Below are 18,465 nucleotides of genomic sequence, written 5' to 3'. Positions count from 1 at the left end.
TTAGAAGAAAAACACGTCAAAATAAATGCAAAGCTTTAAGTAAAATTTGGATTTCCCTCCTCACCCGGCAGTCTTCATCTGGCACCAAAGCAGCAGAGCATCCTTTGCTGAGCGTGTCTCTCTGTTGTCTGCTGTGGCGATCTTGATGACCTGGATCTGTGCAAGCACACATGCCCAATATAGCGTACGATTTTATTTCTTAAGCAGAAAACTAACAACCTGATTGAAAAAAAAGATAGCTTCCACTACATCGTCTCCTTTTCTTAAGAATACGTTTTGACTGAAAGGCCCGTGGACTCCGTTTTTGTTACGTTGGCTTTCAAAACAATTGATATTATCACCATAGTACTAATATGTAGTTTTTGTTTATGTAAATATATTTTCCAGTTACTTCCTTCACCTCATTCATTTCTTTTTATATCAACCTCTTCTTTTTCTTCATCGTAATGTCAGAAACAAGACATGCAACAAGGGATTTGTCCCTATTAAAAAATTCCCCCAATTCTCCTCTACCTCAACAACTTCCAAGAAAATTGTGGTAAACTATACAGGGAGTGCAGAATTATTAGGCAAATGAGTATTTTGACCACATCATCCTCTTTATGCATGTTGTCTTACTCCAAGCTGTATAGGCTCGAAAGCCTACTACCAATTAAGCATATCAGGTGATGTGCATCTCTGTAATGAGAAGGGGTGTGGTCTAATGACATCAACACCCTATATCAGGTGTGCATAATTATTAGGCAACTTCCTTTCCTTTGGCAAAATGGGTCAGAAGAGGGACTTGACAGGCTCTGAAAAGTCAAAAATAGTGAGATATCTTGCAGAGGGATGCAGCACTCTTAAAATTGCCAAGCTTCTGAAGCGTGATCATCGAACAATCAAGCGTTACATTCAAAATAATCAACAGGGTCGCAAGAAGCGTGTAGAAAAACCAAGGCGCAAAATAACTGCCCGTGAACTGAGAAAAGTCAAGCGTACAGCTGCCAAGATGCCACTTGCCACCAGTTTTGCCATATTTCAGAGCTGCAACATCACTGGAGTGCCCAAAAGCACAAGATGTGCAATACTCAGAGACATGGCCAAGGTAAGAAAGGCTGAAAAACGACCACCACTGAACAAGACACACAAGCTGAAACGTCAAGACTGGGCCAAGAAAAATCTCAAGACGGATTTTTCTAAGGTTTTATGGACTGATGAAATGAGAGTGAGTCTTGATGGGCCAGATGGATGGGCCCATGGCCGGATCGGTAAAGGGCAGAGAGCTCCAGTCCGCCTCAGACGCCAGCAAGGTGGAGGTGGGGTACTGGTATGGGCTGGTATCATCAAAGATGAGCTTGTGGGGCCTTTTCGGGTTGAGGATGGACTCAAGCTCAACTCCCAGTCCTACTGCCAGTTTCTGGAAGACACCTTCTTCAAGCAGTGGTACAGGAAGAAGTCCGCATCCTTCAAGAAAAACATGATTTTCATGCAGGACAACGCTCCATCACACGCATCCAAGTACTCCACACCGTGGCGGGCAAGAAAGGGTCTAAAAGAAGAAAAACTAATGACATGGCCTCCTTGTTCACCTGATCTGAACCCCATAGAGAACCTGTGGTCCCTCATCAAATGTGAGATTTACAAGGAGGGAAAACAGTACACCTCTCTGAACAGTGTCTGGGAGGCTGTGGTTGCTGCTGCACGCAATGTTGATCGTGAACAGATCAAAGCACTGACAGAATCCATGGATGGCAGGCTTTTGAGTGTCCTTGCAAAGAAAGGTGGCTATATTGGTCACTGATTTGTTTTTGTTTTGTTTTTGAATGTCAGAAATGTATATTTGTGAATGTTGAGCTGTTATATTGGTTTCCCTGATGAAAATAAATCATTGAAATGGGTATATATTTGTTTTTTGTTAAGTTGCCTAATAATTATGCACAGTAATAGTCACCTGCACACACAGATATCCTCCTAAAATAGCTAAAACTAAAAAAGCCCCACTCCAACTTCCAAAATATTCAGCTTTGATATTAATGAGACTTTTGGGTTCATTAAGAACATGCTTGTTGTTCAATAATAAAATTCATCCTCAAAAATACAACTTGCCTAATAATTCTGCACTCCCTGTACAATAAATATCTAGATGTATTGATAATTTTTGTGTTTCATACATGTTATTACAATATGTATTTTTGCTGCAGCTGGATTTTTATTTTGTATGGTTTTGTACAGTACAATATGTAAATCGTTTTGCACAACGTCCGATACTGCACATTATGTTTTATAATGTATACAACCAGGGCCGGAGTGGGCCCCTTTTTCGGCTCGGCAGTTTTCTACCAAAAGCCAGCCATAGAGTAGGAATTCAAACGGATGGAACAGCAGCAAGTTCTTATGATGCATTTTTTATCAGGAAGAAATTCAGGTATATGTCAGGTTAAGTCAAGTCTTGTTTATTTGTATAGCCCTTAATCACAAGGAGTCTCAAAGGGCTGCACAGACCACAGACTATTGCAAACTATTATTACACCATCCCCTGATCTAAAACCTACATGAGGGCAAAGGAAAACTCTAAAACCTCAGCACTTTTCATTGACAAAATCTAGTAGAGTTGCCAAATGAACGGGACCATGACGTCACAGAAACTTTTGAATTGTTTAACCCACATTAACATAGTTAACAAGATGTTGGATTTATATTACAATTATGCTACATCAATTTCATTTTTCACACAATTATTCAGATTCAGATTCAGATTCAGATCTACTTTATTGTCATTCTAGTACACGTGTATACAGAACAAAATGTCGATACATCTGACCCGCACAGTTTCCTTGAATGTACAGATATAAGTAAAAGTTGTATTGTATTATGGCTACGTATAGTATTTTACCATAGTGCCGATAGTGCAAGAGGAGTAGCTAACCAGATGTGCAAAATGGGCAGTCAGGTTAACAAGTCAGGTAAACAGTAACATTAACACTGTAACAATAACGCTGTAAGTACAATAGTGCAGAGAGCAAATGTGCAAGGAGTGGCAAGCTATAAAGAACTGCCAGTAGTGCAAAAAGTCAGATTAGCAGCTTTTTAGATTTAGGTTAACTATATGTTAGATTGACCATTTAACAGTCTAATGGCCAGGGGGACTAGACTACTGCGGAACCTGGTGGTCCTGCACCGCACACTGCAGTACCTCTTCCCAGAGGCTAGCAGAGTGAACAGTCCATGATGGGGGTGAGAGGGGTCCCCGATAATGTTCTTAGCATGGGATAGGCAGCGCTTCTGGCCAATGTCCTGAATGGAGGGAAGTGTAGTCCCGATTATTTTCTCTGCTGTCCTCGTTACCCTCCTCACACTACCCCAGTCGGTAGTTAAGTAATTAAGTAATAAAGAGGCGTTGATAAGTTAACAGAAAACACTTGACCATTTTAATTCAAAAGAAAATTACATAAAGATTCTGATATAGATGAAAACATATTTAGCAATGTTACATGAGAGAAACCAGCCCCTCTTTGGGGGTGCTTAAGCACCCCCAAATTCAAGCCTTGACACCCCCAAAAATGATAGCATTTTTAAAACTCTGTTTTCCTTGATAAAGAAAAGGATAAGCTTAAATATAATTAAAAAATGCTAGCGTTAATATTTAAAAAAGTAAAATAAGACAAAAATGTGAAGACCGCAAAGTCGGAAATAAAGTACTCCACTGCCTTGAAATGGTTCAGTCCATTTGATTCCTAGCTCCGCTCTCCCTCCTTTTTTGCTTGGCTAGTGTCATAGTGGAGGCTCCGGTGTAGTACCGTGAGAGTTTGTTATTATGGAAGCCCAAGAGTGCCATAATTTAATTTCAAAAGAGGAACATTCAGTTAATAAAACATTAGACAAACATTCATTTGGGCAGCACGGCGGCGCAGTGGTTAGCGCGTGTGCGGTACAGTTCTGAGGTCGTGGGAATCTCCTGCGTGGGTTCAGATCCAGCTCCCGACCTAACTGTGCGGAGTTTGTATGTTCTCCCCGTGCTTGCGTGGGTTTCCTCCCACATTCCAAAGACATGCATTTCAGGTGAATTGGCCGGTCCAAATTGTCCCTAGGTGTGACTGAGCGAGTGAGTTGTCTGTCCCCGTGTGCCCTGCGATTGGCCGGCAACCAGTTCAGGGTGTCCCCTGCCCACTGCCCGATGATTGCTGGGATGGGCTCCAGCACCCCCGCGACCCTACTGAGGATAAGCGGTGCAGCTGATGAGATGAGATGAGACAAACATTCAATGAATAAAAACAGCCTGTTAAAATAAAAAACCTTCAGCAAAATATTTTAATCAAAATGCTATCATAATTGAATTTCACATGTTGTATCACTTTGAGTAAAATGAAAAAAATGTTTTTAACTAGCAAGACACTCTGGGTGCTCAGCGCTCCCCAAAGCTCTCAACCTAAAATTGCCCCTGCCTATATAGATTATCAGTCGTTTGAAATTTTGTTTTTGACCACTAGATTTAACTGTATTGTCTAGTGAAACCAGAAACAAGTGCTGAAAATCACAGGTAAGAATACAAACTCCAAAGACCCAAACTGAACAAAAAGCACCATTTTTCTATTTTTTTTGCCCAGACATTCACCAGGTTTTTTAAATTTTTTCGGGTACCTTTAGCAGCAACATGGAAGACATCCCTCTAGGTGAGGTGTTTTGGTAGTGTGATGTAAAATAAAACATTCTCGACCTATGAGTAGTTTAAAAAATGCACATTTATTTCATAATCCATGCATTGTTGCTAATTTTTTATTAATATTCTTTTTTGACATTGCACTGAATAATACACACTAACCCTTCAAGTGCATCTCTGGCATATTATGGGTTAATTGATTACTAATTGACTGATTTATTTTTGTATACATTTTTAATATTTTTATTTGTAGATCCTTATTGTTTGTAGGGAATTAAAAAAAAAGAAATATATGAGAAGAAGTCAAGTCGTGTATATTTGTCTAGCCCTTAACCCCAATAAGTCTCAAAGGGCTGCACAGACTACTATTACAGCATACCCCGATCTTACACCTACATGGGGGCAAGGACAATCTCAAAAATCTCATCATGAGGAGAACGAAAAAACCTTTTGAAGGGGCCACACATCCGGTGTATTGTTTTTATCAGATTTTTTGTGGAAACCCCATTTGGCCCAACCTCGTTCCGACCCTAGATCTGTCGCCCCCCCTAGTAAATTGAGTCTGAGACCCCTGGTCTATAGACATGAGGATTTTCTTTTCAGTGTACATCAGCATGGAGGTCTCCAAAGGTTTGTGAGACAGTGAGCTCCTTAGCCTAGTTTTCACACATTTTTAAAGCAGAGAAGCTCTACCCACATGCAACCTGAGTACAGAAAAGGATTCACAGGAACATGGTAGGCATCTGTGAGAAGGTTATATTGTGAGAAGACCTACTTTTTTCCCTTCATATTTTGTTCCTTTTTTCCCCTTGCAAATTTCTTCTTTTTTTCGAGCATTTTTCCCCTTTTTATTTTAATTTTTTTTTAATTTGTCATCCGCTTTTATCATTTTCCTTGTATCCTTTGGTTCCTCTAGCCTTTTACTTACCTTTCCTTCCTTTATTAGTGCTTCTTTTTTCCCAATTTGCCTTTATTTTCTCTTTTTTTTCTGTTCTGTTTCTTTTTTCATTTTGTTTTTTTTAAATATTTTTTAGCTTTATCCCCCCACACATACACACAAAGTAATTGTGTGTATAATGTTGCATAACAATGTTTAATATATGGATAAGGGCAACAAGAACAACCTGAAGAGGCTTTTGAAAGACGAAAGAGATAGCTGTTCTTAGTGAGCTGAGCAAAAAGCGCCGTTTCTCAAAAAAGAGCCAGAATTCCCCACACTAAGAGCTTATTTGAGTGAGAGGGGCTACCCGTTAAAAGGCACTTAACTGCTAAATTCTGAAAATATGTAGCACAACACACAAACGTGGACAGACAGATGATAGGCAAAAGTGCAAGATGAGTGATATGAATGATAACAGTCCTTCATTTTTTGTTTTTCTTTTTCAGTCTGCCCTCCATCATACCTGACTCATGTAATTCGCGCTGTTCTGTGTTCATTTTACCGCTACAGAAATGAAGATTGGTGGTGGGCCAAACCAACTTAAAATTTGGGAGGCGGGAACTTCCCCATATGGTAAAACTCACATTATCTGTTGCGCTGAATATGGCCAAATATTTGACAAGAAATTGCACGAGTAAGGTTGGATAGTGCAAGTGACAGATACATGTTTAAATTATTTTTCTCACTTAGGCAGCTCAACATCTACCTTGTCATGAGCATAACGTTCTTCCTGATTATCCACTCCGGCATTGAATATGACTACTTACATATATGTATGTACAAAATTTAGTCATCTCTGTGCACATTAGACTAAACTTTTTTTTTTTTTTAATAATTAATGAATTATTTGCAACATTTTTACTCTTGTAAATCTTGGGAGTTTTCTATCTTCACTTGCAAATATATATTCATTGCCTCTTTCCCGATCACTAAATCAGGACTATTCCTAGTCAAATTTGGAAAACACATGTAACTAAAAGACAAATAATCACTTCAACATACGTACAATAGTGTATAGTTTTTTTCATTTGAAAAATGAGGTACTGTACACTTTTTATGCTTTGCGCATTATTTGCAGTTGTTTTTTAAATGAAAAATTCAAAACAGTTATTTATGTTCACTTATACATATTTCATTGTATATTGAATGTTTTTTTTAATTTATCGTTAAATCTTAATTTATCACTGAAACAGTAATATTTCTAGTCACACTTTTAAAAACAGACATAACTAAATGCCAATACATTTTCTCCATACATACATTAGTACATAGGGTGTTATTTGAAAAGAGAGTCATTCTATTTCTTTGTATTTACTACATCATGTCATGATTACTGATTCGGGGCACCTGCGGCTGCCCCGGTGGCGCCAACAGCCCTGGTCGCTGATTGGCTCCTTGCCACTTTTTAAACCCCCCGACTCCCTGTTACCGGCGTCCGATTGTTGTGAACCTTCAGCTCCCGCCAAGGCAAGCCTTCCGAACCTGACTCCCTGTTTTTGACTCCTGTACGTTTCCCGGCTTCGACCTGTTTCCGTTTGATCACGTCTCTGCTCCTGCGCCCGGGTAACCCGACCTGCTTTTCCCTCTTCGACACCGCTATCGCTCGCCAGAGAAGTGCCGCTTCCGCGTCACGAGCGACCTGCTCCCCACAACCTACGATCACTGGATCGTGGGTGCCAGCTTACGTCTCTTTTCAAATAAAACTAAGAAACTAACGCAATTGGGTTCCCGTCTCCGTTCCTGGTTCCTGACACATCATTATTAGTATTATTTTTTATCATGATCGATCTGAACAGTTCTTTATGTTCACTTGCATATATTCTTTTGTATATCATGTCCTTCATGTTATTTTCCAGTTTATATTGATTGAATGTTTCCTAATCACTGAATCCGGAGCATTTCTAGTCAAGTTTTTTTAGAAACAGACAAAAAAGCTTCCACATATGTAAATTTGTACGTAACGTGATCATTTGAAAAATTAGGTAATAAAATAAAGACAGTCCATAACCTTACATGACAATAGGGAAACCCCCCGAGACCCGGGAGGCCCCACTAGCGTCCGGATGGTGCCATATAAGCATTTTATTGTTATGTGCCACTGATGTATAATAAAGAGTGAAGCTTGGGACCACTCTATGTATGTCCACCCTTTCTATTGTGTGATGCCTGCAAAGAAAGACGCCTACAGCTGTGATTGACATTCACAAAATACCAAGTGGCTGATTGGGTGGCTGCAGGCCTAGCTCATTGCATTTATTTTGGTGGTTTTCGGGGCAATTCTGTCCCTCTAAATGCAGCTCAGCCTGGGGGCGACACATGGCCAGTCACTATTATAACACTGGGGTGAGGGGATGGTACATCAGTACATCTGCGCTTTTCCTGGAGGTTGGGGGGTTACAACTAAAGCCTCTGCAAGAGCAGTGACAGTAAATCAAAGCTCAAATGTAAATTAAAGCAAAACCAGGGTTTCAATAATTGTAGATTCGATGCTTAAAGGGCCAAAGCTGCACAACCAAACCAGCTGCTTTTTGGAAGACACACACAAAATGCATGCTTGTTCGATCTATTTTTCGAATAACATGCTAAAACAGTAATTTGGCATTCCATTTAGCAACTACACTAAATGCCAGCATATTAGGTGTTAGTATACCAGCCTTTAGTTGTGAAAGGGACATTGTGTATTTTTTAACGCTTCCTTGCGGTGGAAAAAAAAAAATTAGATTTTTGATTTTGAATTATAAGCAAGAATATATTAACTATCCCATGAACTTGTATTTTTTTAAATACTCTCAGGTCAAAAAAATCTGTATTATTTTTAAATAACATGAGACCACATAATATGAGACATGATTGTCCACCATCTCGTTGCTACAGGTACCCCCAAAAAAACAAAATCCGTGTGAAAGGATGAGCAAAAAAAACGAGAATAAAAACTTTGAGCCTCCGTAGTTTGTGTTCTTCCTTGTGTGTTGTAGCAGTAATTTTCGGTTGCATTATACAGCGACATCTAGTGGTCAAAGATTTAACAATGTCCCTTCAACGTATCAGTCCTAAGCATGCCAGCAGAGTAGGCTTTTAGAGCACCACAATATTATGAGATATTTACAGAATGATTGATTGGTCCATACAAGTTATACAAGCATATTATGAATGGTTAATTTTATTTGTCACAGGTTGCTATGTCTTAACATCCTAGCATTTTAGCATGTAGGCACTATTGTCGTCCATATGATAGCATATTCTACTCTTTAACACTTTATTGTTTTCTTTTACATTATAATTATTTTTCCATTTCCAGACTTTTGTAACTTATGGTTAGCTTAGTTAGCATAGCCTGATCCCATTAGGCTTTTCAGACAGAGTGGAGTTGGAGATGATATATAACACTGTGCTTTTCAATCCAACATAAAACATTTTGAGTCCAAAAATAGACATCTGTGTAGCCAATCCAATCTGGTCCAAATGTGGTCATTGTTGTGTTTATTTCATTGAATGCGGTGGGACATTTTATCCAACTTTCACAATTCAACCAAGTAAAGATGACTTTCGGATGAAACCATGTCATCTTTCTAAGGTCTATTAAACGTATTTTCATCCATTACTAACTCGAGCTGTCATTTAGTAATCTAACTTTTGAAGAATACTAGAACAGTCAAGTGTGTTATTTTTTACAGTACCTGAAAGCGAAGGATGATGGTCCAGATGAGACCGAGTGTAAGGCGGTGGTTCCCATCCACGATATCATGCGAGCCCACATTCTCCAGGTGGACTCTCTGCTCCTTAAGGAACTGCAGGGCTTTGTCCACGTTCTCCAGACTGTGGATGCGCATGCGGCCTCGCGTCGGCCTCGGCTGCAGGGACACAAAAAAATCAAATTGCTGACTTTTGCAAATAAGTAGCTTGTCATTGTTTAAATAGCAATCTGACAAATGCCGGCTACATTTGTGGATTTTTGTCAGAATCAGCTGTGTTTTTTGGGGGGAAGTGACATTATTTGTCACATCTGAGTAAATTTTCTATGTCGATAGAAATCTCTGATGTTTTGGCCTTTTCAAGTTTATTGCTGGATATTTTTAACTGTAATCTGACAGCCAATAAAAGAAAAGTATATCATAAAGCTGATGAGCCCTGGTTGACTTGTGTTGACATTTAGATAGATAGATAGATAGATAGATAGATAGATAGATAGATAGATAGATAGATAGATAGATAGATAGATAGATAGATAGATAGATAGATAGATAGATAGATAGATAGATAGATAGATAGATAGATAGATAGATAGATAGATAGATAGATAGATAGATAGATAGATAGATAGATAGATAGATAGATAGATAGATAGATAGATAGATAGATAGATAGATAGATAGATAGATAGATAGATAGATAGATAGATAGATAGATAGATAGATAGATAGATAGATAGATAGATAGATAGATAGATAGATAGATAGATAGATAGATAGATAGATAGATAGATAGATAGATACAATTTCATCCCCACAGGGAAATTCACATTTCCAGCAGCATCCCTGAGCTGAGAACAATACAATAATAAAGCAAAAAGAATACAATATACAAATACGAAAGCCGAGCCGAGGAGGCCGCCGATTAAGCGCCAATGATCTTTTACCCTAATTCTATTCAGATGCGATATTCCATGAGAAATATTCTTTAAACAATAGTATTTTTATTCAAAATAACCACAGAGAAATTCACTTATAATGTACAAAACAACCCCCAAAAAATAGATTTTAATTACAGCTACTTTAAAAACTAAGTAAAAAACTTTTGGGCACAAAAGTAATGCTGAAAATGAGTTATGTTGTATTAATACTCAGTTTCTCCTAGGTTTGGAATTTAACCACTAGGGTTGCAGGGTACCCATTTCCTGTGGTGATTCTTGGGCAAGTACAGCATAGTGGCGCCCATCCCTCTCCAGGCCAGCATATATTTTTTCCACCTGGTCTTGAACTAGGGACCTTTCGGTTGCTAGCAAAATGGGCAAACCACTGCACTACAGAATAACCAAAAAGTAGAACACATAAAAGACCAAGAATTTTTTACCCAACTTTTTTTTGTTTATGACATTGTGTAATGTTTCGCGCCTTCCTGGTATAAAAGAAATTAATGCATTAAAAAAAACACTTTGATTTAAATAATATTCAAAAAACAAGCATAAACATGCATTTTTAATACACTCATAGGTCAAGAAATTAACATTTATTTTAGAAAACATGAGCCTCACCTTAAAGAGGCAGTGTATAATATTTAGTGCCTCTTAGTGGTAGAAAAAAAACTTTCATTGATTTGAATACTAGGCAAAAATACATGAACTATCATACCAATGTAATTTTTTTTATAAAATATCATGGGTTGAGAAATGTGTATTTGTTTTTTACAGTGGAATCAATGATTAGATCAGCGCCATGTTTGTCTGGCATCCTGCCTCCACGGGGTGGTGTGTATCACTGGCCCTTCCAAATATTACACATTGGGGTTTAAGGTAGCTGACATAATTGTCAGCCGTCTTGCTGCTACAGATACCTAAAAATCTCAAAAAGGCTGGGTAAAAAAATGAGAAGTTAAATGGTGAGTTTTGATCACTTTGAGTCTCCATCCTTTCTTTTTGGTTTTTAGCACTCGTTTCCGGTGCACTAAACCATAAAGCAACATCTAGTGATAAAAAAATACACCCCTATCCCTTTGATACTTTTTTTGCCCATTCGGTAAGTGAGAAATATTAATACATGTATCTATCTGAGAAATAGTTAGCAAACAAAGACCAAAAGTTAACATTTGACTTGAAGTTACTGTATAACTTTTATAAGTCAGCTATAACGCTTTTTAATCAGCTACCTTGCTTTATATGGGTAAGGTTTTTGTGCTATTGCCCTTCAAGTTAGCAAACTCTACTGATAGTATGCTAACAGTAGGTTAGCGTACGTGCTGTATCACATTGTGATATGCAGGTTGCTCTGCAGCGGATAGAGAAAAGCAGAGAAAAGCCCTAAAGAGGATTATAAACACAGCCAAAAAGATCACCAACTACCCCCTGCCCAGCCTAGAGGACATTGCCAGCTCTTGCTATCGAAGCAGAGCTAAACGCACCCTGAACCACTCATTAAACCCTAGCAAACTGCTTTTTGAACTGTTACCAACAGTTGAGATTCCACAAGGCCCGTACGAACAAATTGAGAGATAGTTTCTTCCCCAAAGCTTATTGACAGACTAAACCAAAAGCATATAAAGTGGAACACAGTTTTTAGTGGAATATCAAGGTTGTGTATCATTTTTTATTCTATATTTATATACTTTATATTAGAGGTGAATATTTTATATTTCTCTATTTATTAGCTTTTATATTTGTATATTTCGGCAACTGGAGTGCAACTCAAATTCTGTTGTAGTAAAACAATGATAATAAAGGTGATTTTGATTCTGATAACTGTGAATATACAGTACAGTATCTCATTGTGCTTTGGCCTTTTAAACTTTCCTATAATGGATCCACACAGGTTTTTGACTTAACACCCTCACTTTTAACCGACAAGCTGATGCTTGCATCATTTTCTTTTGAAATAAGGGCTAGTTAGCACAGGTTGCTATTGCCCTAGACACACCACAGGAAATGGTGCCCCTATGACCCGAGTGGTTAAGGGAGCCAACCATCTAACTATAGACTACAGTATTTTAGAATTTTGCAAACACTTATGAGGTGAACGCTGAAGGAGTCTGGCACAAACGCCGTGCTTGAGGTTAAAAAGGACGAGTTCCTAGCTTGTAAAATATTAGCATGCGTTAGCATCGTGAAGTCTTGTGTACTTACCAGCAGCTCTCCGCTGAGGACTTCAAGCAGCCGGGTGAGCATGTAGCCATCGCGCAGATCGTTGTAGAGGTCCGAGATGCGGCAGGACACTCGGGCCAGGTGGGAATTAACCCATTTGGTGAACGTTTTTTTCTGGACGGCATCTCGCTCCTCTACACAACACAAAAAAGAAAAAAGGTAGTGCTCAGTGTTGGCAAGTGTACATTGCTGCATAAAGCCTGGTGATTCATCACTCTGAACTGGTTTACTCTCGTTGTCGTTTATAGACGTCATTGGCATTAGGCTTTTTACTGCCAGTGATGGTTACAGACAGCATTATCTGCACCGCTTATCCTCAGTAGGGTTGCGGGGGTGCTGGAGCCCATCCAAGCTATTTTCAGGCAGTGGGCAGGGGACACCCTGAACTGGTTGCCAGCCAGTCGCAGGGCACACAGGGACAGACAACTCACTCGCTCATTCACACATAGGGACAGCCAATTGACCTGCATGTTTTTGGAATGTGGGAGGAAACCGGAGTGCCCGGAGGAAACCCACACAAGCACGGGAGAACATGCAAACTCAGGACAGAAGGATTCGATCTCCACTCAACCTCCGTGCCGCCCGACTTCATGATCTATTGTTTTCATTATTAACCAAAATAATTTACTGCCATTAGCTTTATGAGTTGACCTGGTAGAAATGTTTTGATATACCTGCAAGGGCTTTTATGCGGGAGCACTCAAACAACTTGGCACTAGTACATTCAGTTTCCCAAAATGCCGAGCTGACAGGACGGTTGTTGTTGTTGAGCTGTCGTTGGGCGTCGGCGTTGTCCAGGTCCGGCGAGGCATTCGCCATGGCGCTCCCGACGCCCTACAATGTACACAGACACACGAAATACTTAATAGCTGCAGGATATAAAATGAGATATTTGTACTCTTCGAGTAACCTCGGTCATTAGTTAAAGTTCTGATTAGGGGGTTCGGAATAGAAGTTTCGGGTTGGACGGTTAAAATTAAAGGGTCAGGGTTAGGGTGTTCGGGCCTAGTGTTTAAGGTTAAAGTTAGGGGGGTCCGGGTCAAAAGCTGGAGGGTTACAGTTAGAGGGTTAGGATGTTAGGGTTTAGCGGTTGGGATTACGGGGGTAAAATTGGTGGATTAGGATTAGAGGGTTGGGGTTAGAGGGTTAGGATTAGGTTTTAGGGTTAGATAGTTAGGAGTTAAGATTAGGGTCTGGGTTAAAGTGTTAGGGCCTAGAGTTTGGGATTAAGTTGTTTGTTTGAAAGGGTTAGGATTTGGAAATATGGGTTAGAGAGTTAGGGTTGGAAGGTAAAATTGGAATTAAAATAGAATAGAATAGAATAGAATAGAATAGAATAGAATAGAATAGACCTTTATTGTCATTGTAACAAGATGGATTGAACATATTGTGACAACGAAATTGGACGTGGCACTCCAGTTTCACATTTAACCGTGAGGATAAAAGAAAACAAATATAAAGGAACAAAGAAGATAAAGGTTATAATTTACACAATATTTACACAAGAAGGGGGTTGGAGAGTTAGGGTTAGAGTCAATAGGTCAGGGTCTGGGTGTTAGAGCCTGGTTGTTGGGATTAAGGTATTCGGTTTATAAGGTTAGGATTAGAAAATTTGGGTTAGAAAGTTAGGGTTGTAAATTAAGGTTAGGGTTAGAGGGTTGGAGAGTTAGAGTTAAAGGGTCATGGTTAGGGTCTTAGTGCCTAGGCATGGGATTAGGATGTTTGGGGTAGAGGGTTAGGGTTGGAAGTTAAATTGGAATTAGGGAGTTGGAGGGTTAGGGTTGGAGTTAATAGGTCAGGGTTGGGGTTAAGGTGTTCAGTTTAGAGCAGGGGTGTCAAACAGGTGGCCCGCGGGCCGGATCAGGCCCGCTAAGGGATTGAATCCAGCCCGCGAGATAACGCTAAGGGAAGCGCAAGAGAAAAACGAGCTGCAGGTTGAAATATGTCCACTTGATATTGCCAAAGACGGGTGCCTCTCACAAAGACGCCATAGTTGTATTTATTTCTCTCTCTCTCTCGCTCTCTCTCTCTAGCTCTTCTTCCCCTTTTCTCTTACTCTCTATCTCTATCTCTCTCTCTCCTTCACTCCTGTCTCTCTTTTTCTCTTTATTTGTCACTCTTGGTCTCTTTCTCTCTGTGTCTTTTTACCTTCTTTTGCTCTCTCTTCATTTTTTTCCTTTTCTCTCTCTTTTCTCTCTTTCTCTTGTCTCTCTTGTTTTCCCTTTCTCTCTTTCTCTCCTCTTTTCTCTCCTCTCTTTCTTTCTATTTCTCTTTGAATTTCTTTATTTCTCTATCTTTCCCCCTCTCACACTATTTCTCTTTTGATCTCTTTTGTTTCTCACATTTTCTCTTTCTCCTTTTTTCTTTCTCTCTCTTTCTCCGAGTAAAAATAAGTTTGACACCCCTGGTTTAGAGGGTTAAGATTAGGAAATTTGGGTTAGAAAGTTAGGGTTGCAAATTAAGGTTAGGGTTAGGGAGTTGGAGGGTTAGAGTTAAAGGGTCATGGTTAGGGTGTTAGTGCCCAGGCATGGGGTTCAGGTGTTAGGGGTAGCGGGTTTGGGTTGTAAATTAAGGTTAGGATTAAGTTGTTACAATTAGAGGGTTGGGTTAAGGGTTAGAGGGTTATGAGTTAGGATTATGATTAGGATTAGGGGGGTAATTTAAGAGGATAATGGTTGGGAAGTTAGGGTCAGAATCTAACTCTAACTATCAAACTAACCATCTAAATTTGGGTGTTAGGGCCTAGAGGTTCGGGTACGTGGGTTAGGATTAGAGGGTTTGTGTTAGAGGGTTAGGGTTAAAGGGTCAGGGTTAGATTTGGGGTTGGGCATAGGGCTAGGGGAATTCGGCTTAAAGGTTAAGGTTAACATGGACTGTGAGCCACATGATGCTTTTCCAGACAAACGGCCATTTTGTGTAAGAAAAAGTGCAAGAGACGCCAGTGTCAATCAATCACATTATCCGTTGGAGACCTGTCCCCACTATTTTTGACCAGAGTCCTCATACAAGTTGTCACCTTCTCATCAAAACACAAAATCCAGATGACATTTACTCCCAACCAACATCTAAGAGCCTCCTCGTCTTCCACATCAAATGACAATGTATACATTTAGATGTAACTATTAGCTGTTAGCTTCAAACATAAGACATACAAGACCCACTAGCGACAGGCTAGTCCTTGGTAACAGTTGTAATTCGTTTGGAACAATACGACTGAATATAACATACAGTACAAGATAAATAAATTTCAAAAAAAAAACTTCTGCTTTAATATTCCTTTTTGTTCATCTTTCTGGCGGTTTGAACTGCACTTGAAGAAGGCCTCTTATTACTTTTCACACTTTTCATGCTACACTAACAAATGGAAACCATGGGTGTCCTTGGAGTCGAGCTTGAAGTTACTCTCCAGCACTACCCTTACCTTCCATTTCTCCTTCTTATCGTGTCCGGCCCGAACAGCTCCACTAAAAGTAAGATTAAAGCAGACAGGCTGAACGAAAAATAAAGCGTAAAGGCTTGTTGGACTCAGTTGGGCATTGTTAACACTTAATAGAGGAATTATCCTACTTTAAACTTTTTTAAGGACATTTCAAACAACTTACCCCACTTTTAAAGAAAGTCTTTTTTAACATGCATGCATTTTGTAATGAAGTCACCAAACCATATTGAAGTACAAATGGGGTATAGGACTACACCAGATAAAACCAGGACATTGCAGATGCAATGGAAACACTTGGCACTACAGTATGCCACTGATCATCCAATGTCACAAAAAGTACCAAATAAGGAGCAGTGGAGCCAGTGTGTGCATGCAGGTTGCTGATGCCGCTATGTCAGGCCTGTTTCTGCTATACTGCTCCACGGCCAAGGATGCTCTCACTTTCAGGCGCCCTCTGACGTGCACCGTCAACACTCGTCAGGCGTGCACCATCCGTCACATGTGCACCCTGCACGGCCGAACCACTGCGGTAAGGTACCCCCGCATCCTGACGCATGACCGGATGTTGACTCTCACACCCACCGGTCCCTTATCCACCCAAGCATCATCTCCAGCTCTGCACCGCGTTTTACCTTCTCCCCGTGAGCGAGGACGGACCTTTGTGTCTCCCGGCGATCGAGAGCCTTTCGCCGGCTTGCTCAGCACCGGCGAGACGGTCGAGAGCCGAGCCGAGGAGGCCGCCGATTAAGCGCCGGGCCGGGAGCTGCTGGCCTGGCTGCGGCTACTGGGGAGGAGGATGATGATGATATCCATAGGACGGACCTTCTCCTCTCCTCTCTCTCCACCCGCCACCAACGGTACCACCTGACAAACCTCCTCCTTCCCCGTTCGACGTGGAGATGCGGGAAATAGAAGTAGCAGCGGAGACGGGAGGGGCAGAGGCGAGGAGGGTTTGTAGAATTGACGCTAGAGGGCGCCCTCAACAATATTTTTCAGAGTAATATAATTTAATGAATTGGAATCGTATAATTTAAATAGTATCTTCATTCTAAATTGCACATTTTTAAGGCTAAATCAAAATGAGTATTTGAAATTAATTGTATTCTTAAAGATTATAATACAATAATAAGAATATTCTTTTAAATGTAAAATGGGATAACAACAATCTCAATAAATGTGTTTTTGTGTTTTTTTTATTTGTGCACAGAAAAACAATTATTTGCAACCAAACAGCTGTGCAATACAAGAACATAAAGTCATGTGCCCCAAAAAACAAAAGCTTCTAAGTGTCTACCCCTAATAAGTGTTTTTCTTTCTGGAAAGACAAAACGAAACCAAACAAAACAAAACCCAACACTGCAGAAGAAAAAAAAATGCATGTACTCTTTTTATTTGCTACAAGTGTATTTATAAAAAGAGAATATGAATGCAGTCGTAACAGAAAAAGAAATATATAGATAGAGTATTTCAAATGACTACGTTTTTATCTTATTTTTTATTTCAAACAACAACGTGGAGGTTTTATTTATTTTGAAATACAACAAATAACAAAACCAACTTAATGAATATAATCATATAATCCATAAAAAACAGTGTTGAACAATGTGTATCTTATTTTATTGTCATGATTACTGATGTGAATCACCTGTGCCCGCTCATTTGGCGCCAACTGCTGCGGGCTCTGATTAGCTCCCTGTCCCTACTTAAACCCAGTCCTGTCAATCCCCTGTTGTCAGTCTGTCTGCGAACCTCTGGTTTTACCAAGCAAGCCTTTTTTCCACCCTGACTCCCGCCTGTCCCGTTTTTGTTCCCGTTTGACTCCGGCCAAGACTCGTTTTGATCCCGACCACGTCCGCTCTCCCGACCCGACTTACGACCCGTTTGATCCCGACCACGTCTGCTCTCCGGTCCCGACTTACGAACCGTTTTTGATCCCGACCACGTCTGCTCTCCCGTCCCGGCTTCCGACCCGTTTCTGACCCCGACCACATTTTTGCTCTCCCAGTCCCGGCTACCGGTCAGTTTTTCCGTCCCTGACACCGCCATCGCTCGCTACGGAAGATCCCCTTCCGTGTTCGGATCACAATCCGAGTACGAGAGCGACTTGCTTCCCGCGTCCAGCGAGCATCGTATCGGAACATTGGCTGCCCTTCCTCTTTCTTTCAACAAAATTGTGAGAAAACGATACGGGATTGAGTCTTACCTGTCTGCTGGTCGTGACACTTATCTCAAAATATAAGGTTAAAGCTCAACTCATGCTTTATAATACATTTTTCAAAAGTAATATTTATACTGACCGCGAACAAAATATAAAACTAGTACTACCATTACGAAAAAAAATCCTAACTCTTATCAATCAAAAATGAAGAACAATATCTGGAAAAATAATGTGCTGTGTAAAAACCTATTTTGAAACAACACAAGGAAACACAGACACCATACTAAAAGGTAATAATAATTTCTATTTTTTTGTATGTAGATTGGAGAGAATATTTATCACTCATGCTAAGTTAATAAAGTATATCCAAGTTATTTAGGGTAGTAGTTAATTAATGTATTTGAATTAAAATAAAGTGTCTTTATTGTCATTGATATCA

At 39.9% G+C, this 18,465-nt stretch overlaps 1 protein-coding gene across 1 annotated transcript in view; it reads right to left on the bottom strand.

Moving 5' to 3' along the window:
* sptbn4b (spectrin, beta, non-erythrocytic 4b) overlaps nt 1-16,718 on the bottom strand; it is an 80,419-nt gene extending 63,701 nt beyond the window's left edge. Inside the window, exons 1-5 of the mRNA XM_088345114.1 lie at nt 16,526-16,718; nt 13,104-13,263; nt 12,412-12,563; nt 9,257-9,430; nt 65-156 (exon numbers count right to left, since the gene is read on the bottom strand). Coding sequence (XP_088201240.1) covers nt 65-156; nt 9,257-9,430; nt 12,412-12,563; nt 13,104-13,248 — 563 coding nt within the window. The 5' untranslated portion in view covers nt 13,249-13,263; nt 16,526-16,718. The remainder of the gene's footprint in view (nt 1-64; nt 157-9,256; nt 9,431-12,411; nt 12,564-13,103; nt 13,264-16,525) is intronic.
* Between the last annotated feature and the right edge of the window lie 1,747 nt (nt 16,719-18,465).

The sequence above is a fragment of the Urocampus carinirostris genome, chromosome 10 (genome assembly GCF_059441175.1).
Source record: "Urocampus carinirostris isolate Australia breed hairy pipefish chromosome 10, RoL_Ucar_1.0, whole genome shotgun sequence".
Classification (NCBI taxonomy): Eukaryota; Metazoa; Chordata; class Actinopteri; order Syngnathiformes; family Syngnathidae; genus Urocampus; species Urocampus carinirostris.
The sequence above is the reverse complement of the archived record's forward strand: the minus strand, read 5'-3'. Positions and strand labels throughout refer to the sequence as shown.